Source organism: Equus przewalskii, chromosome 6 (assembly GCF_037783145.1).
Source record: "Equus przewalskii isolate Varuska chromosome 6, EquPr2, whole genome shotgun sequence".
In the NCBI taxonomy this organism is placed as follows: Eukaryota; Metazoa; Chordata; class Mammalia; order Perissodactyla; family Equidae; genus Equus; species Equus przewalskii.
This window is the reverse complement of record NC_091836.1, coordinates 80,514,922-80,532,713: the sequence shown is the minus strand read 5'-3', so window position 1 is coordinate 80,532,713 and position 17,792 is coordinate 80,514,922. Positions and strand designations below refer to the sequence as shown.

The 17,792-nt window shown below is 48.3% G+C and overlaps 1 protein-coding gene across 7 annotated transcripts in view; it reads left to right on the top strand.

Annotated features, from left to right (window-relative positions):
* Window positions 1-17,792, top strand: part of GALNT18 (polypeptide N-acetylgalactosaminyltransferase 18) — a 351,784-nt gene that overhangs the window by 286,922 nt on the left and 47,070 nt on the right. For 6 of the 7 annotated variants that reach the window (XM_070624315.1, XM_070624314.1, XM_070624318.1 and 3 more), the window contains one exon: window positions 5,133-5,228. In XM_070624315.1, the coding sequence (XP_070480416.1) occupies window positions 5,133-5,228 (96 nt within the window). Of the gene's footprint in view, window positions 1-620; window positions 5,229-17,792 lie in introns of all 7 variants that reach the window. The other variant, XR_011541200.1, reaches the window with a different exon arrangement.

Genomic DNA, 17,792 nt, shown 5'->3' with positions numbered 1-17,792 from the left:
CTAACAAACACCCACTCTTTCCCAAGCGTGGGTGCCTGGGGTTCCAGCCACCAGCCTGCATGCCTCCCCACCCACAGGGCTTATGCTTCCACTCACACGCAGAGCCGCCCGGAAGGGAGTTCTGGGGTGTACGAGCTTCCTGAGTTCGCTGTGCTTTGAGGGGTGTTCTAGGACTGCTTGTTGATCGGCACAAAGCATTCCTCCCATTGGAGGGGCAGAGCGCAGGGTTTGGATCCAGTCTTGACCAGACTCCTTCCCTGGCAAGTGTCTTAACGTCTGTGGGCCTCAGTTTCTTAATATGTTAAATGGGGTAAAATAATACTGTCCTCACTGGGTAGAAGAAAGTCTAAGACACAGAAAGGTATTTTCTCTAAGCTTAAACTTCTTTGAATGTGATAAACTCTCCCAATCTTCCAATATTCCCAGGACCATGCAACTCTCAAGGTATTGTAAAGGATACCTGATTGACTTGTGCCTCACCTGGTTTTTGCTGACTGAACACATACAGTTTTTCTACTGACAGTTCAGCCCTCAAAACTACCCCCGGGGCGACCTCAGTTACCCTCCGTGTTACAGATGGGGAAACAGAGAGGCAAAGTGACTTACCCATGTTCACACAGGTAATCAACAGTGAGACAGAGTCTAAAACATCAGCTTCTGACATCGCTCTGATTCCTCCCTTCGGAGAGCATCCCCTCAGACCTGTCAATATCCCAGGATGAAAACTTGAAGGAAGAACTGAGGCCTCTTCCCTTGATGACCTGGGGTCAGAACTGAGTTCAAGACCTGCTTCAGCAGGAAGATAATGGGCACAGCATCTCCCTTGGAGGGAAGAGTCCTTCCTGAAGGGTTGGCCTCAGTGTTGTCTGTGGGCCTCCCAACTCTAACATCCTAGGATTCTAAAGGAGAGAGAGCCGAGATCCTGGGAACTCTCCCTTCTCCCCTTCCACAGGGCCTCTGTAGTCCTGGAGGCCAGCCTGTAGGAGGGGGGGTCATATCCTCCCACAAGAGTCTCCATGGCATGGTTGACATGTTCTGAGAGAACCAGCTGGTGGCCTCTTGCTTCTCTACTTCTCAGTCTGGTATAAATCGGGTATCAGAAAACTCCTCAGCTGGTGCTGCCCTGCTATTACGTGAGCCGCCAGATCCTGTTGTCACCATGGAAACACATTGGCCCGTGAGGTGCCCATTAGCCCCATCTACCTCCCCAGAACCATCCTGAAGACACAGCAGCTACTGGTGCCCCCACACTGCTCAAGTTGTGTGTGCTGCTTGGCCATCGTTGGGCCCAGTCCAAAAGGGATAGCTGTGCTTCCGTGGCTCCAGAGGAACTATTGGCCCCAAACCTCTGTGAGCCAGGGCAAGCTTCTGGATTCATGTTCTCACCTAGCTGTCAGCTGTGGCTGAACAGTATTAGCCAAACTCAGCCAGAGAGGCAGGGAAAGCAGTAACAGTGGAGGTGTGTGCATGTGGCCATTGCGATTCTGGGTCTTGGCCAAAGGCATTCTTGTGTTCTGACTAAAAGACTCTCATTTTATGAACACATATAGCAGATTTACCATGCAGCCGCCTCACTGCCACACCCAGAAACCTTCAGGTGGTCAAATAGGAGCTTATACAGGGCTGTGATCTCGACCTCTCTGAGTCCATAGCTGGTGCTGTTTTCCCTCTGTCGTGCTGAAAAGCCACCCACTCATCATCCCAGAGGGCTCAGCTGTGTTAGCCATCCCTGGAGCTGGCAGAGGTCTCTGACCCCCTGCATATTCATCTTCCAGCTACTGTTCAGGCCCTGGCCAGCCTCCCCTCTCTCCTGCCTCCTCCATGGGCTGGGCTCCGACATGAGCAGAGATGCGCTTGCTTGTCAAGGAGCATAAAGAACTCTTAATGGGAGCAATAGGGTGAAGCTGTGCAAAGCAGGATGCAGCCACAAGAGTGTGAGGATTTTCTGGGGAATCATTCTTCCTGGTGATTATTTTTATTCTGAAATGGAGAGACCAGATATCTTCTCAGGGACGGAGTCTCTGTTTTCTTGGTCCCTTCCAACTCATGCCTCAGCCGCATGGTGCAAGTCAAATAACCCCTGGGACAAGTGGCAAGTCTATATAACCCAGCCCACTAATCCACTAATATGTCCCATTAGTGCCTCCTGCAGACGGAAGAGCCTGTGGACCCCATTGTGAGGGCATGGGCTTCCCTTGGATCATTGTGCTTCGTGTCTGAGGGACAGGGTGGCCTTGGATTAGCCCCAGCACTGGTGCTGACAGTGGAGCTGGAGTAGCATCTGGAGACAGGCATGCCTGACTTCTAACATTAGCCTTGCTACTTACTTGCTGTGTGACTTTGACAGTTTGCAAAACCCTGAAGCTTGTGGGCACAGCATTGCACGGGCATCTCTCATGGTCTCAGGAGGGTCGCCATTTGCGTGATGGGAGGAGCTTGGGCTTTGGAGGAGACAGACTCCAGCTCTGCCACTTGTCCAGCTGGGATGACATTCATGTGGGAATGCCACTCATCTGTTCATGGTATTCCTTTATTCATTCCTCTTGTCTTCACTGTCTAATCTGTGCCGGGGCCGGCCCGTGTCACAGGCAGTGAGGAAGACTGAGACCCAGTCTGGTGACTAGTAGAGAAGACAGACAAGGGAAGAAGCAAGAGAAATGGAAGTGCTGGGGAAGCATAGAGTGGTGGCCTCTCATCCAGACTTAGGTCAGCAAAGGCTTCCGGAGTGATGGAGAAGCCGAGAACCAGAGGAGGAGGAGGACTCAGTCAGGCAAAGGAAGCTCGATGCGGTGGGAATGGCATCACACAGTGAGAGGGGAGGCAGAGCATCTTACTACTCCACACTTCCTTCATCCTTAATAGAGATCATGCTACTGGCCCGTCTGGGTTGTTTTGAGGATTAGGTGGGATAACTCAGGGAAAGCACTTCCATGGTACCCGGCGCATAGATGCAATCAATGGGAGATGCAATCAATAAAAGCTAGCTTCCCCACATGGCTTTCAGGAAGGTTATAGCAGCAATAATAGCAGCTAACAATTAGTGCACATTTGCTCTTTGCCACGCTCTGTGCTAAGCACTTGTAGATACCGTTCCACTTAATCCTCAAAGCAGCCCTATGAGGTCAGCACTATCATGGTCCCTGTTTGAGAGAGAAGGAAACAGACGAGAAGTTATATTGCTTTGTCCGTGACCACACAGCTGCAGCCGGGATTCCAACTCAGCCTCTCTCTCCCGACCGCATCAATCGACCACCTGCTTAATGGGGGAGGGATGCCACAGAGCCTCAGAGGACTTTATCAAAAAGCGCCACCCACCCCCTCCCCGAGAGGTCAGCTTTGAGAACCCACGAGAGAGCCAAGGCTGACATCAGGGCACTCTGGACCTTTTTCTTTGCAACTGCAATTAGGAGGTCTCACTAATGGATTACAGTGCTCAGCTTTAGATGTGACACCCAGGCCACTGGGCTGCAGGAAAAGTCCAAAGTGTATTTACATATGCTCCTCCCACACAGGCAAGCCAAATAGTTGTTTATAATAAAGGATTTGCTGCATAGATGCCTCTGGGGCCCCTGCCTAGGGAGCTGACACATGTTCATGTTCCTTTAGAACCCCTAAACTGCAAGTTTGGGGTTGAGCTGCAACCCCCAATAGAAGAAGCTCGAGAGGAAAGAACTGGACTCTGGTCCTTGTCTCCTGTCCAGAACAGGGTGTGCAGAGAGCACACGTGTGCCTCTGGTTATCTGCTCCTTTTCATGGCCCTTACTTGGGCTCATTGAACCCCTGCCACAAGCCATCAGGACTGCCAAAGCTCAGCCACCGCCTGTCTCTGACCTTCCCCTGGATAGATGACCCCTGTGGTCCATTGCCCTGGTCTTCCTTGGATTCCAATCTCCATCTCCTGTTCTAAACACAGTGCTTTTGGTTGCTAAGAAGAGCTATTTAAGCTAGCACAAGTTAACATGGGTAAAGGTCCCACAAACTCTCTTATGGGCACAGGAACTGACGTCCAGCTGGACAGGGGCTCTTGAGCTGGGAAGCCACTAAAACTACAGCAGGGGCTGGAAGATCTCTCTTGTCTCTAATTCTGTCTGCCTCATGCTTCATCTCATCCTTGATCTCATTTGGGTTTCTCTGCTTACGAATGGCCCAAAGACCCCCCACACCCAACCTATATGGCCTCATGATGCTAGTGGCCACTACCCACTGACCACGGTCTCTGGGTCTCTCATCTAGACTCCTAGGACAAAATAAGAGAATGGTGAGAGGGTCACATTCCAGAGAGAAAAAGAGGAGACAGAAGGAAAGAAATAAAATTATTAATTCATTCTAAACTGCAGATTTGTGCCCACTGTGGTCTATTCAACTGCAGTAGGTGAGCAGGGCCATGTACACACCCTAAGCTGCCCTTTCCAAGGGCGAGAGTGAGCTTACGCCAGAAGGGGACATTGAGTGTTGGCTTTCTGACCTAGACATGGTAAGACATTGTTCATGGTACCCGGACATTGCTTCTGTTGATTGCCGTGTGCCAGGTGAGGGTAAGAGATGCCTCTCTCTTCTCCTGCTTCCACCCTGGCTCCCTTCTCTCTTGTTCACCTCCCAGACCTCCCACTCTGGAGAACCCTCATCAGCTGGGCCACCACTGGGGCCTGGCCAACCGCTGCTGGATCTGCAGGAGGCAGAGAAGGCCTGGTCCCAGAGCCTGTCCCATGCCTGAAAACAGCTAATATCTTGCCTGCTTCTCCCAACCCTCAAGAGCAAAGACTTCTATCCAGGGACCCTTGAAGGCCATTGTGCCACCCTTGTGGAAATGGAGAGGGTGGAAAACCTAGCACCATCTTATATGTGTGCATGAGCGTTTATCTCTTATTTTTACTTAGACAGTCCCAGCTCCCCAAACCCAGCTCGCTGTTTAACAACATGTGAATGCTTCCCCTTCAAAGGAGACTGGTCTTCCCTCAGCACCTTTGGGCCAGGCAGAAGGTGGTGCTTGTTGGTTTCCACAGTATTCAAGGGGCCTTGGGTTGATTATGGAAATGGAGCCCGTCTCAGTGAAATGCTTGTTGCTCTTGATTTAATGCACTTCTTTCTCTGTTCCTATCTCTTTGATGTGGTTGTCTCTCCTCTGGCTGCAGCTGCAGAACTCTCTGAAGACCGATTTGTGTCTTGATCAGGGTCCAGACACAGAGAATGTTCCCATCGTGTACATCTGCCATGGGATGACGCCCCAGGTGAGTCCCCTGAGACATCCCTGTGCCAGGGGTGTGCACGTGTGTGTCTGCGGTGAGAAAGGATAGCTAAACTCTGTCATGGCTGCTCTGGGCCCGGCCTCGGGGGCTTCTCATTAGGAAGTATCTTCATGAGCCAAAGAGGAGAGTCACACCTGCCTTACCTGGAAGGAGGCTGTGGGAACGGATGCTGGGACACCAGGATTCTCTGGGGTGGGGAGTGAGGAAGGTGATACATTTCTAAAGAAGGACATTTGCCTCCTTTGGACAGGCCGTGAGTAAATCACAGCCCTGTTTCTGGCAGCCATGCCCTTCCCTAGTAGGAGGGACCCCTAGGGTTCTCCCCCAGCTCCCTGACATCTCCCTTCACCATTTCACAACCTTCAGGCTCTGCCCTTTAGTAGATCACAGCTGGGGCCAAAATTTCTAGCCATGAGATCCTTCCTAGCTCTTCTGACCTTCTCCTGGTGGAGAATGAAGGGCTACCAGGAAAATAAGTTATCCTAGAAAAATTCTTCGTTAATAGCCTGGGCTTCGGATATCCAAAGAGGATGTCAAGGCACAGGCAGGAGAAATGGTGTATTCAACAAAGTACAATGGACAACCATTGACCAAGAATGCCATGGACTGACCTGTTCTGAATTGACAGTGTTTTCGGAGTTTACTTATCTCACCTCTAGAAGTGCACAATGATTTTGAAAAAAGATATTTTGGGATAGAAGATACATATATTTGTGCAATTGCAATTCAGTAATTAAAAGAGTTGTTACCCACCAAAGGATATTGTGAAGGATATTGTGACATATGTGTCACCTTGCGTGCTATGCTGAGTTCCTTGCGATTGTCCACTGTGATCTCTACCACCTCATCCATTTTGTGGGCCAAGCTGCTATGACATCATTGACCGGTCAGTCGCAAGTCAGCAGATGACACTATCCCCACACCAGGCAGTATTGCCACTCACTCTTCATCATCACAATGGTGTGACATTTTTAGTGGGTGACTATTTTATGTAAATTTTTTGACGTATACATATATGCAGAAAAGAGACAAACTGTAAATATACAGATTAATGAATTTTCACAGCAAACACATCCCTGTAACCAGCACCCAGATCAAGAAAAAGGGCAGTATTGCCTGATTTTGAATTTTGCATAAATAAGATTATGGGGTATATGCTTTCTCGTGTTGGCTTCTTTCTTTCTTTCATCATTATATTTGTGAAGTATATGTAGTTGTAATTTGTTCATTTTTATTGCTATGTAATATGCCACCTTATGAATATGCTGTATTCATGATATATTCTGCTGTTGATGGACACTTGGGTATTGCCAGTTTGGGAATGTTATGAATACCGCTGCCATGAGCATCCTTGTTCATGTCTTCTGGTGTGCATATATACTTATTTCTTTTGGGTTTATACCTAGGAGTCGAATTGCTGAGTCATACGGTTGACAAATGTTCACTGTTAAGAGACATTGCCTGTATTAGTCTGCTAGGCTGCCATGACAAAATGCCACAGGCTGGATAGCTAATAACAGAAATTTATTTTCTCATAGTTCCTGAGGCTGGGAAGTCCAAGATCAAAGTGCCAGCCAATTTGGTTTCTGGTGAGGGCTCTCTTTCTGGCTTGCAGGTGATCACCTCACTGTCTCCTCACATAGCTGGTGAGAGAGAGAGTTTGAACTAGAGGGGACAGAGAAAGTGAGTCAGGATGGAGGCAGGTTGTTGGACCTCTTGGATTCTACGAGCCAGGACCATAGAGCTGTTCAGTTGTGAACACGCACTATTCCTCAAAAGGGAGGAATGATGCTGAAGACAATTCAGAGATCATCAGAGCCACCCCTCCCACCACAGGCCCAGGGCAAGGCTGTTTCCTCAAAGGGTGGGCCTGCCTCTTGGGTTTCAGTGGGCCACGACAGCCCCGCCCAATGTGGGCAGGGCCACCCCAGAGAGCCAAAGGGATGGGCAGCCCCACAGAGCCATGTGGGAGATGCTGACACCCCAGGTCGCCTGGAGGGCAGAGCATCAAGCGAAAGAGGATTATTCTCAAGGTTTAAGATCTGATGGTGTTTGCCTTGCTGAGTTTTGGACTTGCTTGGGACCCAGTAGCACTTTCTTCCTTCCAATTTCTCCCTTTTGGAATGGGATTGTCTATCCTACTCCTGTCCCACCATCGTATCTCAGAAGCAAATAACTTGTCGGCTTTCCCAGGTTCACAGCTGGAGAGAAATTTTGCCTCAGGATGCATCGTACCTCGACTCTCACCCATATCTGATTCAGATGATATTTAGATGAGATTTGGACTTTAGACTTTAGAGCAGTTGCTGGAATGAGTTAAAACTCTGGGGGCTGTCAGGATAAAGTGAATATATTTTGCGTGGGAGAAGAAAATGGATTTTGAGGGGCTGGGGCAGAATATATTGAAGACTGACTTGTGTGCCCCCAAAATTCAGATGTTGAAGCCCTCATCCTGACTGTATTTGGAGTAAGGAAGTAATTAAGGTTAAATAAGGTCATGAGGGTGGAGCCCTCATCCAATAGAATTAGTGTCCTTATAAGAAGAGACACCAGAGAGCCCAGTTACCCTCTCTGCCACGTGAGGACACAGAAGGAGGCAGCCATAGCAAGCTAGGGAGAGAGCCCTCACCAGAAACTGAATGCACCAGCACCTTGATCTTGGACTTCCAGCCTCCAGAACTGTGTGAAAATAAACTCCTGTTGTTTAAGCCACCGAGCCTGTAGTCTTTTGTTATGGCAGCCAGAGCAGACCAATATTCTGCCAAACAGTTTTCGAAAGTAGTTGTATCAATTTTTACTCCCACCAGCCATATATTAGAGTTCCACTTGTTCCACATCCTTGCCAACATTTGGTATTATCTGTAAATCATAGACATTGTGGTGGGTGTATAGTGGTATCCCATGGTGGTTTTGATTTGCATTTCTCTGATTATTAATGCAGTTGAGTTTATTAATGCAACTGAGTGTTCAGTTCAAAACATCCCTATGTTGTTCTTGAGTGTGGCCCAAGGTGGCCAGGTCATGAGTAATTAGATATTTTTGTAAATTCCCTCTCTACTTTTTAATATTTATGATCCAGAAGACAATGGGTGAACTTGCCTTTAACAAATCTATGTGGAAATCTGCAGGGTTGGTGCTTGTCTGTACCATTGGACAAATATTGGTGATTCCTCTGTGATGTGGTGGGTGTCAAGTCGAGTAGAGCTGCCAGTCTACCAACTGCAGATGATTCGATATGGGACAGTCTGTGTCTTGGTTAAGAGCATGGATTCTGGAGCCAGATTGCCTGAGTCCAAATGTCAGCTTTGACACTTTCTGGTGGTGAAACCTTCGACAAGGTTTTAAATCTGGGCCTATTTTCTTATCTGTAAAATATGGATTAATAGTGGTATATACCATAAAGGTGGTTGTGAGGATTTGCTAAATGTAAAGTATTTAAAATAGTGCCTGGCTTATGGTAAGTGCTCAATAAATGCTAGCTATTAATGTTGTTTTAATAATATTATTACTATTATTACTGCTCATTACACCTGACTCTTGCTCAGTATAGAACCCTCGAGATTCCAGCTCCAATCCACAGTGCACTGACTTTCCTTGACCTCATGCACCATGTGCCATGGGTTCCCGTCCTGGTCAAAACTGCTCATAGACCCCTGGAGCATCACTGAGTTGCTATGGCAGCAAAAATGCAGTGGAGTCCGAAGAAGGGCAGTGAACGGGGCATCAGGAAGCCTGAGTCCTAGACTTGGTCTTGCCACATATTTGCCCTGTCTCCTTAACCGTCTCTGGGTCTTTATATTCTTTTACTCTTTTATTGAGGTGTAATTTTAACTACAGCACACACATCTTAAGTGTACAGCTCGATGAATTTCTACATTTGTAGATACTGTACAGTCACCACCCAGACCAAGCCCATCATCCTGGTGGGCTTCCTTCTACCTTCTCTTCATCAATACCTCTACCCAAAGGTAATGACAATTCTAGTCTCTAGCACCATGGATTAGTTTTGTCTGGGTCTGTCTTCTTATCTGCAAATGAGGAGGCTGCACTGGCTATCTCCAGGCCCAGCTCAGCCAGATCTGACAATCTGCTTACCGCCAATTGTTTGTTCTGAGATTCAGTTGGCCTGGGAAGCTGTGAGTTTGTGCTGTGCTTGCCAGGAATACTGGGAGCTGCCTTCCTTTCGTGCTCTGTAAATCAGCTTCTTGATGTGGAGCTGCAGCAAGTCCTAAAGACTTGAGTCCCCCTCCACATTCCCCGCAGAACCCTCGTGTAACTGGGCTGTACAGGGAACACTGGGGCCCAGTTGCCCTCTCCACCAGGCCTACAGCTGAGGTGCCTGTCTGTCAGTGCCCAGAGGTCAAGAAGCTTGAGAACAGCCTCGGACCAGACACATTTCCCAGAACAGAGAGCTGTAGGGACTCTGCTATGGCAGGAATTTGTTGAGTCTGGTCTGCCCAGTGAGCTGGGAATCCAGAGAGGACGGGGTCATCCTGGAGATGGGCTGTGTGTCCTTGGCCGGAGTTCATCCATCCACTAGGGATGGACACAGGTGCAGGGGATAAGCGACGGGTGAGGAGGCAGGACTTCTGCCCAGCAAGGCTTCCCAAAGGCATATACCAGCCTTAATAACTTCATTGGCTCATGGAGAGGATGAGAAAAGGAGGAATTAGGGATATCAACTTAGTACAAGGTCTGGGTACAAATCAGAAGGGGATTGTGGACAGATATAGGCCCCAAGGATACTCTGAATCTCCCAGACTTGGTCCAAATCAGCCACACAACATGCATTTCCAAGGATGTTTTCCCTTCCTCCTGGCAGCTCTCAGCAAAATTTGTCTTGTTACCATGGCCACAGAGGCCAAGGAGAGCCCAGGGAAGTTCACATATGCACAGGCTGGACCACCACATTCAGTTGTACAGGTTGTACCCCGTATGACTCTAGAGCAGGGATGTGGCATCTGACATTGTTGTCTGAGGAATAGAGACCAGCCCGAGGTGACAGTCTTTCTGGTCTCTGCTATGAAACCTCACATGCTTGTCCCTGAGCATCACCCTTGATAGAAAGCCTGAAAATGTTGAAAGGCAAATGATGAGGCAACAGATAGAGGTCAAAAACCAGAGTGCCTGGGTCCAAATCCCAGCCATACCACTTACTAAGTGGGTTCCTTGGGTAGATGACATAAGTGCCTTGTGCCTCAAATTTCTTACCTATAAAATACAGATTATAGTAGTTCCTACCTTATAGGGTCATTATAAGAATTAAATAAATTGATGCACATAAAGCATTTAGACAATAAAGCTGGTACGCAGTCATTGCTTACTAAATACAGTCATGTGCCACATAATGACATTTTGGTCAAGAATGTATCATATATACAACAGGAGTCCAATAAGATTAATACCTTATAGCCTAGGTGTATGGTAGGCTCTACCATCTAGGTTTAAGTACACTCTATGCTGTTCACACAATGGCAAAATCGCCTAATGACACATTTCTCAGAATGTATTCCCTTTGTTAAGCAACACACGGCTGTATTGGCTGTTCTTATTACCAAACTGGGAAAGAGACTCAAGCGCACATCCTTGAGCTAAAAGGATGGGAATGGTTTAGCCTGGAGAGGAGCAGATTTAAGGGGGACATCAAAACTTCCAAAATTGTAAGGACTCAGATTTTGGGCTGAGTATACGGAAACTCTTCCCAGTCATTGGCTCAGGTGAGAGTGACCTCTCCGTCAGCAGAGGTGTCTAAGCCACGTTTGGTGGGCTCCAGGAGCATTATGAAGCGTTCCTATGTCATGCAGACTCTTAAGCTAAGAAATCCATAAGGGTACTCCCACCTTGGAATTCTATGCCATTTTAGTTCACTGCCTTTTTTTTTCTTACCTCAGTAGGAGTCCACCCTGTGGCAGTGGGAGAGAGTGATGACCGGGTGAAAGTCACTGCCCCCAGGAGGTTTCCACTCTAGTGCTGGAGATAGGCTCTTCTATATTTTCTAACCTTCAAGTCTTCCCCACAGCCAGGGCCTGAGCTCTTTTCTCTCTTGAAAATTGCATATGTGGCTACATTTGAGCTGCATGCCTTGGCTTTCAGCCAGCCATGGCCAAGAATGGGGAAGGAGGAAGAAGAACAAGAAGTCAGGACCGTGGGCTGACCCAGTTCCTCCTGCCAACCTTGAGGGTCACTGCCCTTCCTTATTTCCTTCTTCCAAATTTCTAAGTTTGTCCATTTGGGGTTTTAAACCCAGAAAGAACCTGCAGGTAATGAGCAATCCCCAAAGCTCACCGGCGTTAATCCAACAAGTTTATTTTGTCAGTTCAAAAAATTAAAATATGACTCTTCAACCAATTACAATGAAGACGTGACAGAAGCTTATTTCACTCACTAATAAGGGAACCAGCGAGATGATTAAGCAGGTGCTGAGAGCATTTGAGTATCTGTAGGCATTTTCTAAAAAAAAAGTATGTTAGAATAAGATTGCTAGATTAGATACCAAAGTGGTTAATGTCCTACAGGGAAATAAAGTCATAGCCTTTAGTACGATCCTTCCTACCCAGGCAGAACTCTAGAAGTTTGCATTAAACTGTAGTATCTGGGTACTCAGCAAAAGATAAATAGCAAAATCAAGCACAGGTTCATTCTCCTGGAAAATTATATTCTCTTGAGTGGGCCTGTTGGACAATGCCCAGTGTAACATTGAAAGGATAGACCACCTCCCCTCCCTTTTGCCTTATTTCCAGGGTTTAGCTATTTTTCTTACTCTTTTCACAAAGTCAGGTAAAGGTGGAGTGACTCTCCAGGACATCAGGGACTCAGGTGCCCTCGCGGATTCACAGTCTGACCATGTGGCCTTTCCCGTATTATTTCCCAGGGCGGCTGTAACAAAGGACCTCACACTGGGTGGCTCAAACAGCAGAAATTTCTAGTCTCACGGTTCTGGAGGCTGGAAGTCCAAGACAAGGTGCTGGCAGAGCCGTGCTCGCTCTGAGGCTCCAGGGAAGGACCTGTTCCAGCCTCTCTCCTGGCTTCTGCTAGTTCCTGGGCTCGGGGCAGCATGACTCCAACTCCACACGGCGTTCTCCCTGTGTGCGTATCTGTGTACAAATTCCCCCTTCTCGTAAGGACACCCGTGATTTTGGATTGGGGGCCCACCCTACTCCAGTGCGACCCCATCCTAGCTGAACTAATTATCTCTGCAACATCCCTGTATCCCAATAAGGCCACGTTCTGAGTGCTGGGGGTCAGGACTTCAATATGTGAATTTTTGAGGTGCACAGTTCAACCCGCAACACCCGCAAAGGGGAAGAGTGTGACTGGAAATCTGACTTTCATGCCTTGGTCAAAAAGTGCCTCCTCTCACTTCCTCTCACATTTCTTCAGCCAGAGCTAGTCGCATGGCCCGGCCTAACCTCAGAGAATGTGGGATGGGGTTTTCTGCGTGCCCAGGAAGCCTTGTCTCTGCCACACGACCCTAGATATTTTCCAAATCAATTCCACCTCTGAAAAATAAGAAAAGAAAATGGCATCTGAGGACGTGAATTGACTAGCCGGAGGGCGCACGGCAAGTGACTGGCAGACAGGACTAGGAAGGGCACCTGTATTTTGACGTCCAGTTTCTTCTCTAGTTTCACTCATTCATTCATCAAACATATGCTAGCTTGTCTTTCAGGAAGTCCTCATATTTTGGAAAGTTTCATTTTCCCTGAAGAACAAATTTAGTCTAGTGATAGGAATGGTTTTGTAGAGCAACTTAGAGTGTGGCCCACCAGGGCCCAAAGACGTTAGGGACCCAAAGACACCTGGGGCTAGAGAGGGGACCTGGGCTCACGTCTGTGTTTAAACACCATGAGAGATTCTGCTTAAATTTTGGTCGAAAAGTTCTCTCTGATACAGTTGTGGTGTTGCCTGGTCTCAGAGCAGGCCCTGTGTAGGAGAAAGCACAGTGGAACTAATGAAATTAGCGAGAGGATGCTGCTGGGAAGCACGCTAATTGTTAATGAGTCAACGTAACCATTTTATTTAAATTAGCAAATTCCAAGCAATCCTCAAAATAACTGAGAATATTAGCCCCAATTAGGGTAAATGCCTGGAAAATTTCTTCTGATGCGAAAAATACAAGAGTGTCTCCCCACGGACTGTATTTATTCAACCAGTCACTCATTCATTCGTTCATTTAAGAAACATGCATAGAGTATTATTTTATGCCAAGAATTGCGAGAAGCAAAGGCAGCTTTGCTCTTTTCCCTGACCTGGAGGAGTCCTGTCTGGAGGGAAAGGCTGGGCTTAGATAATTTAGATAATTACAGTTCACAGGGTGCAGCCTACGACCCCAAACCAGCTTCTCATTATCCTCTCCTGTTCCTTCTGTCTACATCTTCTAGACTGTGAAAGACACAGGAAAGAATGTGCTTTTCCTATAGGAAAGTAAATCCTTGGCTATAGAAGAAAGAAGATGAAAGGGACTTTAATTCCTTCTAAAGTTTTGAAATACTGAAGCTGCCACATTTAAGCTTCAGGAAGCGCTTTTGGACTCAAGGCATAAAGATGAGAATTGAGTTGAAAGAAATATTCTACTTTAACCTGGAGGTGAATTCCATGTTAGATCAGATCATGTGTTCAATAAAAGTAAGAAAAGTATGGAATTGTAGATGAACTTTGGTTCATCTTTGGTGCCTTTGCTTTTTGGAATTTTTGGAATTGTTCTTCATTTTTTGAGGTTCTCACTTGGCTATACGCCTATTTGAGAGTATATTTAAGTGTATGGCTACGTGGATTCAGGAGAGACTATCTTATTTTGCTAGATGCAGCTATTTATATAGAATCATAAGAAGATAAATACCAAATTTCGTAGCTATGGGATGAAGCACGTCTCCATACCTCCACCTAGACTGATACGTACACGCAGACACCTGAAGAGAGAGACAGAAGGAGAGAGAGGGAAATGAATTAAAAATCTTGCTTCCTTCTCTGTCTGCTAATCCTCGAGAAACTGCTATTCCCACATGGGGTCATAGTGAAAACGCTGCCACCCGCTTGGCCGTGCTCCCAGGGTCAATGTGCGGAACAAAAGCGGCCTCTCACGGATTGTGCCTGGACCCCCAGGTCTTTCAAGCAACATCTCAGAGGTGATTGAAAAAGGTTTACTTGGCAAGCCAAAGATTTAAATAGCTAGCCACTCCTCTGTGACTCTTGGGAGATTTCTCTACTTCTCTTTGTTTTTTATCTATAAATAAATCAGCATGCCAGGCACTGAGTGGCTGGGAGGTTTGAAAACCTTCCCTGAGTTTTTTCTTGGCTCTAATGTGATAAACTTGTGCCCTGCGTGACTCCTTGTGTGTGGCTGTGTTGCCCGGGCACCAGCTGCTGAATGTTCGTGCAGGGGCCTGACTGGGTTCCGGTCTGTGGGCAGCCTCTCCCAGTCCCGAAAACTTGCCTGGTCACCTCCAGCTCTGCATTGTGTGGGCACTAATCCAATAGGGTTATTTGGGACTCTTTATTTATTGACCTCTGAGCTGTAGCCTCGCACAATTCCAGGGCCCATCGTTCCCGTGGTGATGCAGTGGGCTGGCCCTGAGATCGCCCGGCTCTCTGCACACCCTCTGGACAGCCATCCCTCAGCGCCTCCCTGTGGCCCGTCCACTTTCACGGTGCAGGCTGGTTGTTTGAGGGGGTAGTTTTTGCTCCAGAGGACCCAGGGCAGTGAGTCATGCACTCACAAGCTTGGGATCAGGCCAGGCAGGGACCTAGACCCAGTTCTGCCCTTACCACATGGGTGACTCACCCATGGCAAGTGACTTTCTCTTTCTTACACTCAGTTATGGTATAATCTGTGAAATGGGAGAGTAATGTGCTATTATTATTGCGAGGGCTTTGATGGCCTGTATGTGACAATACTGAGTCCAGTGCCTAGAACATGATGGTAGGTGTTACTATGTCACACCCAAGGGCAGCCTCTCCAAGGGTGAAGAAGGGAGATATTCAAGGCTGGGATAAGTGACAACCTGCAGTCACCCCCTTCTGGACCCCCAGGCTGGATTGGCTCCCTCATCCTTGCCCCCTTTGAGGCATCCATGGGGAGCAGGTGCCTAATGTATCCTGCCTGTGTCCCAGGGCCCAGGAACGCATCCCCTCTGTGTCTGCTCCTCAGTAAGTGATGAGGGAATGAATTGTTTTAGTGATCCAGCACACAGCCTGCGTCCTTCCTTACAGCCCCACCGAAAGGACATGAACCCACCTGTGCTGGGCCCCTGCTGGGGCTACTTGGGCATGAGTCCTGGCTCTGCCACTTATTATCTGTGCCACCTGGGACAGGATCCTTAATTTCTCTTTACTTCAAATGTCTATACCTTAAAAAAAAGCCTACTTCACAGTAACTGCTACTCAACTGTAGACTATTCTATTATTATTTTTATTTACTAATATACATTATATTTGTACAATATATGTGTGTATCTATATATAATATAGATATATAGATAATTGCTATATGTCAGTCCCCCTAGACACCTTCCATATGTCAATTCATTTCATCTTAGAACCACATTGCCACCTATTCCCACTTTAAAGATGTTGGCTCAAAGATGCAACGGTGTACCCAAGTCCCCACCCCTCATGGGTGGTGGATGCAGGCCCATATGCTTAGAACACAATGGTAGGTGTAATGATGTCATGTCCAGGAGCATCCTCTCCCAAGGTGAAGAGGGGCTCGAGGCTGGGAAGAGCAGGCTGACCACCAGTGCTTCTTTCTCTCCCAGTACTGCCTCCCCTAGGCTCTCGCTGCTTCCACAGGGCACAGCCCAGCTGACCATCACAGGGCTGCCTCTCCCTCCCAGATACCCATGGACCCACCTGAGGTTGTCTGCCTGGAGCTGGTCCCACTCTGGGTAAGCTGAGCACCCAGAGGGTTTCCCACCCTGCCTCCAGAAAGCCCCCATATCCATTTCCCTTCTGGTAGTTGCACATGGAGGCCAAAGGCGAGCCACCAGCCCCGGCTGCCTCTGCTCCACGTGGGGTGTAGGTGCATAGGGAGGGAGCGGCTGCGCTAGGCACACAGATGGGGCCACAGTGGTGGCCTCCTTTTTCACCAGTGAAACTCTGGTGAACTCTGGGCTGCTTCCACAGCTTCCGTGCTAAAAAAAAAGGAGCTGCTTAATTTGTCATTTATTCTGCGTGATATGTTCCTCACTTCATGTCCAAACTCCGCAATTAGAGAGGTAAACAGCGCGTTGGTGTGACTTCCATTAAGCCCGACAGGCTGGGGCCAAGCCGTCAGCAGCAGCACCTCGGTGGGCCAACGCACAGGAGAAGGGTTCCCGCTCGCTGCCCAGAGCCAAGCCAGGCTCCCGCCCTCGACCCGCCGTCCTGTGGAGAGCCTCGCTTCTCAGGCCTCTCTGGCCTTGGGGACAGGTCACTGAAATAGTGTCAGAGGAGCTGAATGTAGACCCGACATGGCTCTGTGCTCTCTGACAAGTCACTTCACCTTCCAAGCCTCAACTTCATGATCAGTAAGATGGGGGCGGATGCTGAGATTTAAATGAAGCGACAAACCCGCGTGTGCCTAGCACCAAGCCTGCCATGGAAATGGGCTCAGTCATGTTGGTTTCCTGTTCTAATTAGGGCAGTCTCTCAACACGTTTTGAGAGCTTGCTAGTCTGCCTAAAGATAATAATATTAACCACAGCTGACATTTATTGTCTACGGTTCCTAGGCATCTTTCTACACGTTTTATGTGCATAATCTCAGCTGATACTCTCGACAGCCCTGGGTGGTAGGGGAAAACTGATCCTCCAGGCAGTTACATGACTTGCTTGGGGTCACACAGTAGTGCTTGGCTGGAGCCGTGACTCAGGACCGCCTCCCTTGTTTCATTAGATATGTGGCCTCTGCTCTCAGGAAGTTCTCTGGACAGAGACAGGACAATAAGCCACCACTGCGTGGTGTGATGAAGGTGTGGCACCTAAGATGTTCTGAGCGCTCTTGCTGGAGGAATAAAGGCTGCGGTCAGAGTATGGGGGGGAGGAGCTGACTGAGCCAAGCACCAGGCCTGCTCTTCTTCTTAGGATCTAGAGGGAAACTGAGTCTCATTTGCAGGGTTCTTCCTGAGAGGTCTTACGACAGGCTCCTGAGACTGGGTTGAAGGAGACCGCTCAGTGACACTGCCCTCCCCAGCCACCCTGGGCTGGGACACAGGACTCAGGCCAGTCAGCTCGCTCTTGACCCACCAGGGCTCTCTGCATGTGCCTGTTGTCCTTGGGGTTACCCCTTTGCCCCCGAGGAACTGGGGCAACCATCTGCCCATTGGAGGACGTCGAGTCTCAGCATTCCAGGGCCAAAGGGTCAGGTCCAAAGACCCCCTTCTCCCCGCTTGTTACCCTTCAGGTCTCAGCCCAAGGCCACTTCCTCAGGGCAGTCTTTCCTCACCACCCTCTCTAAGCTGCTTTCACTTGTTTTTCTGGGATCTCTGCACCTGTCTGATTCTATCACAGCTCTTGTAATACATGTATAAATGTAATTATAATCACAGTTGGCAGTTACACGTGAATTGTC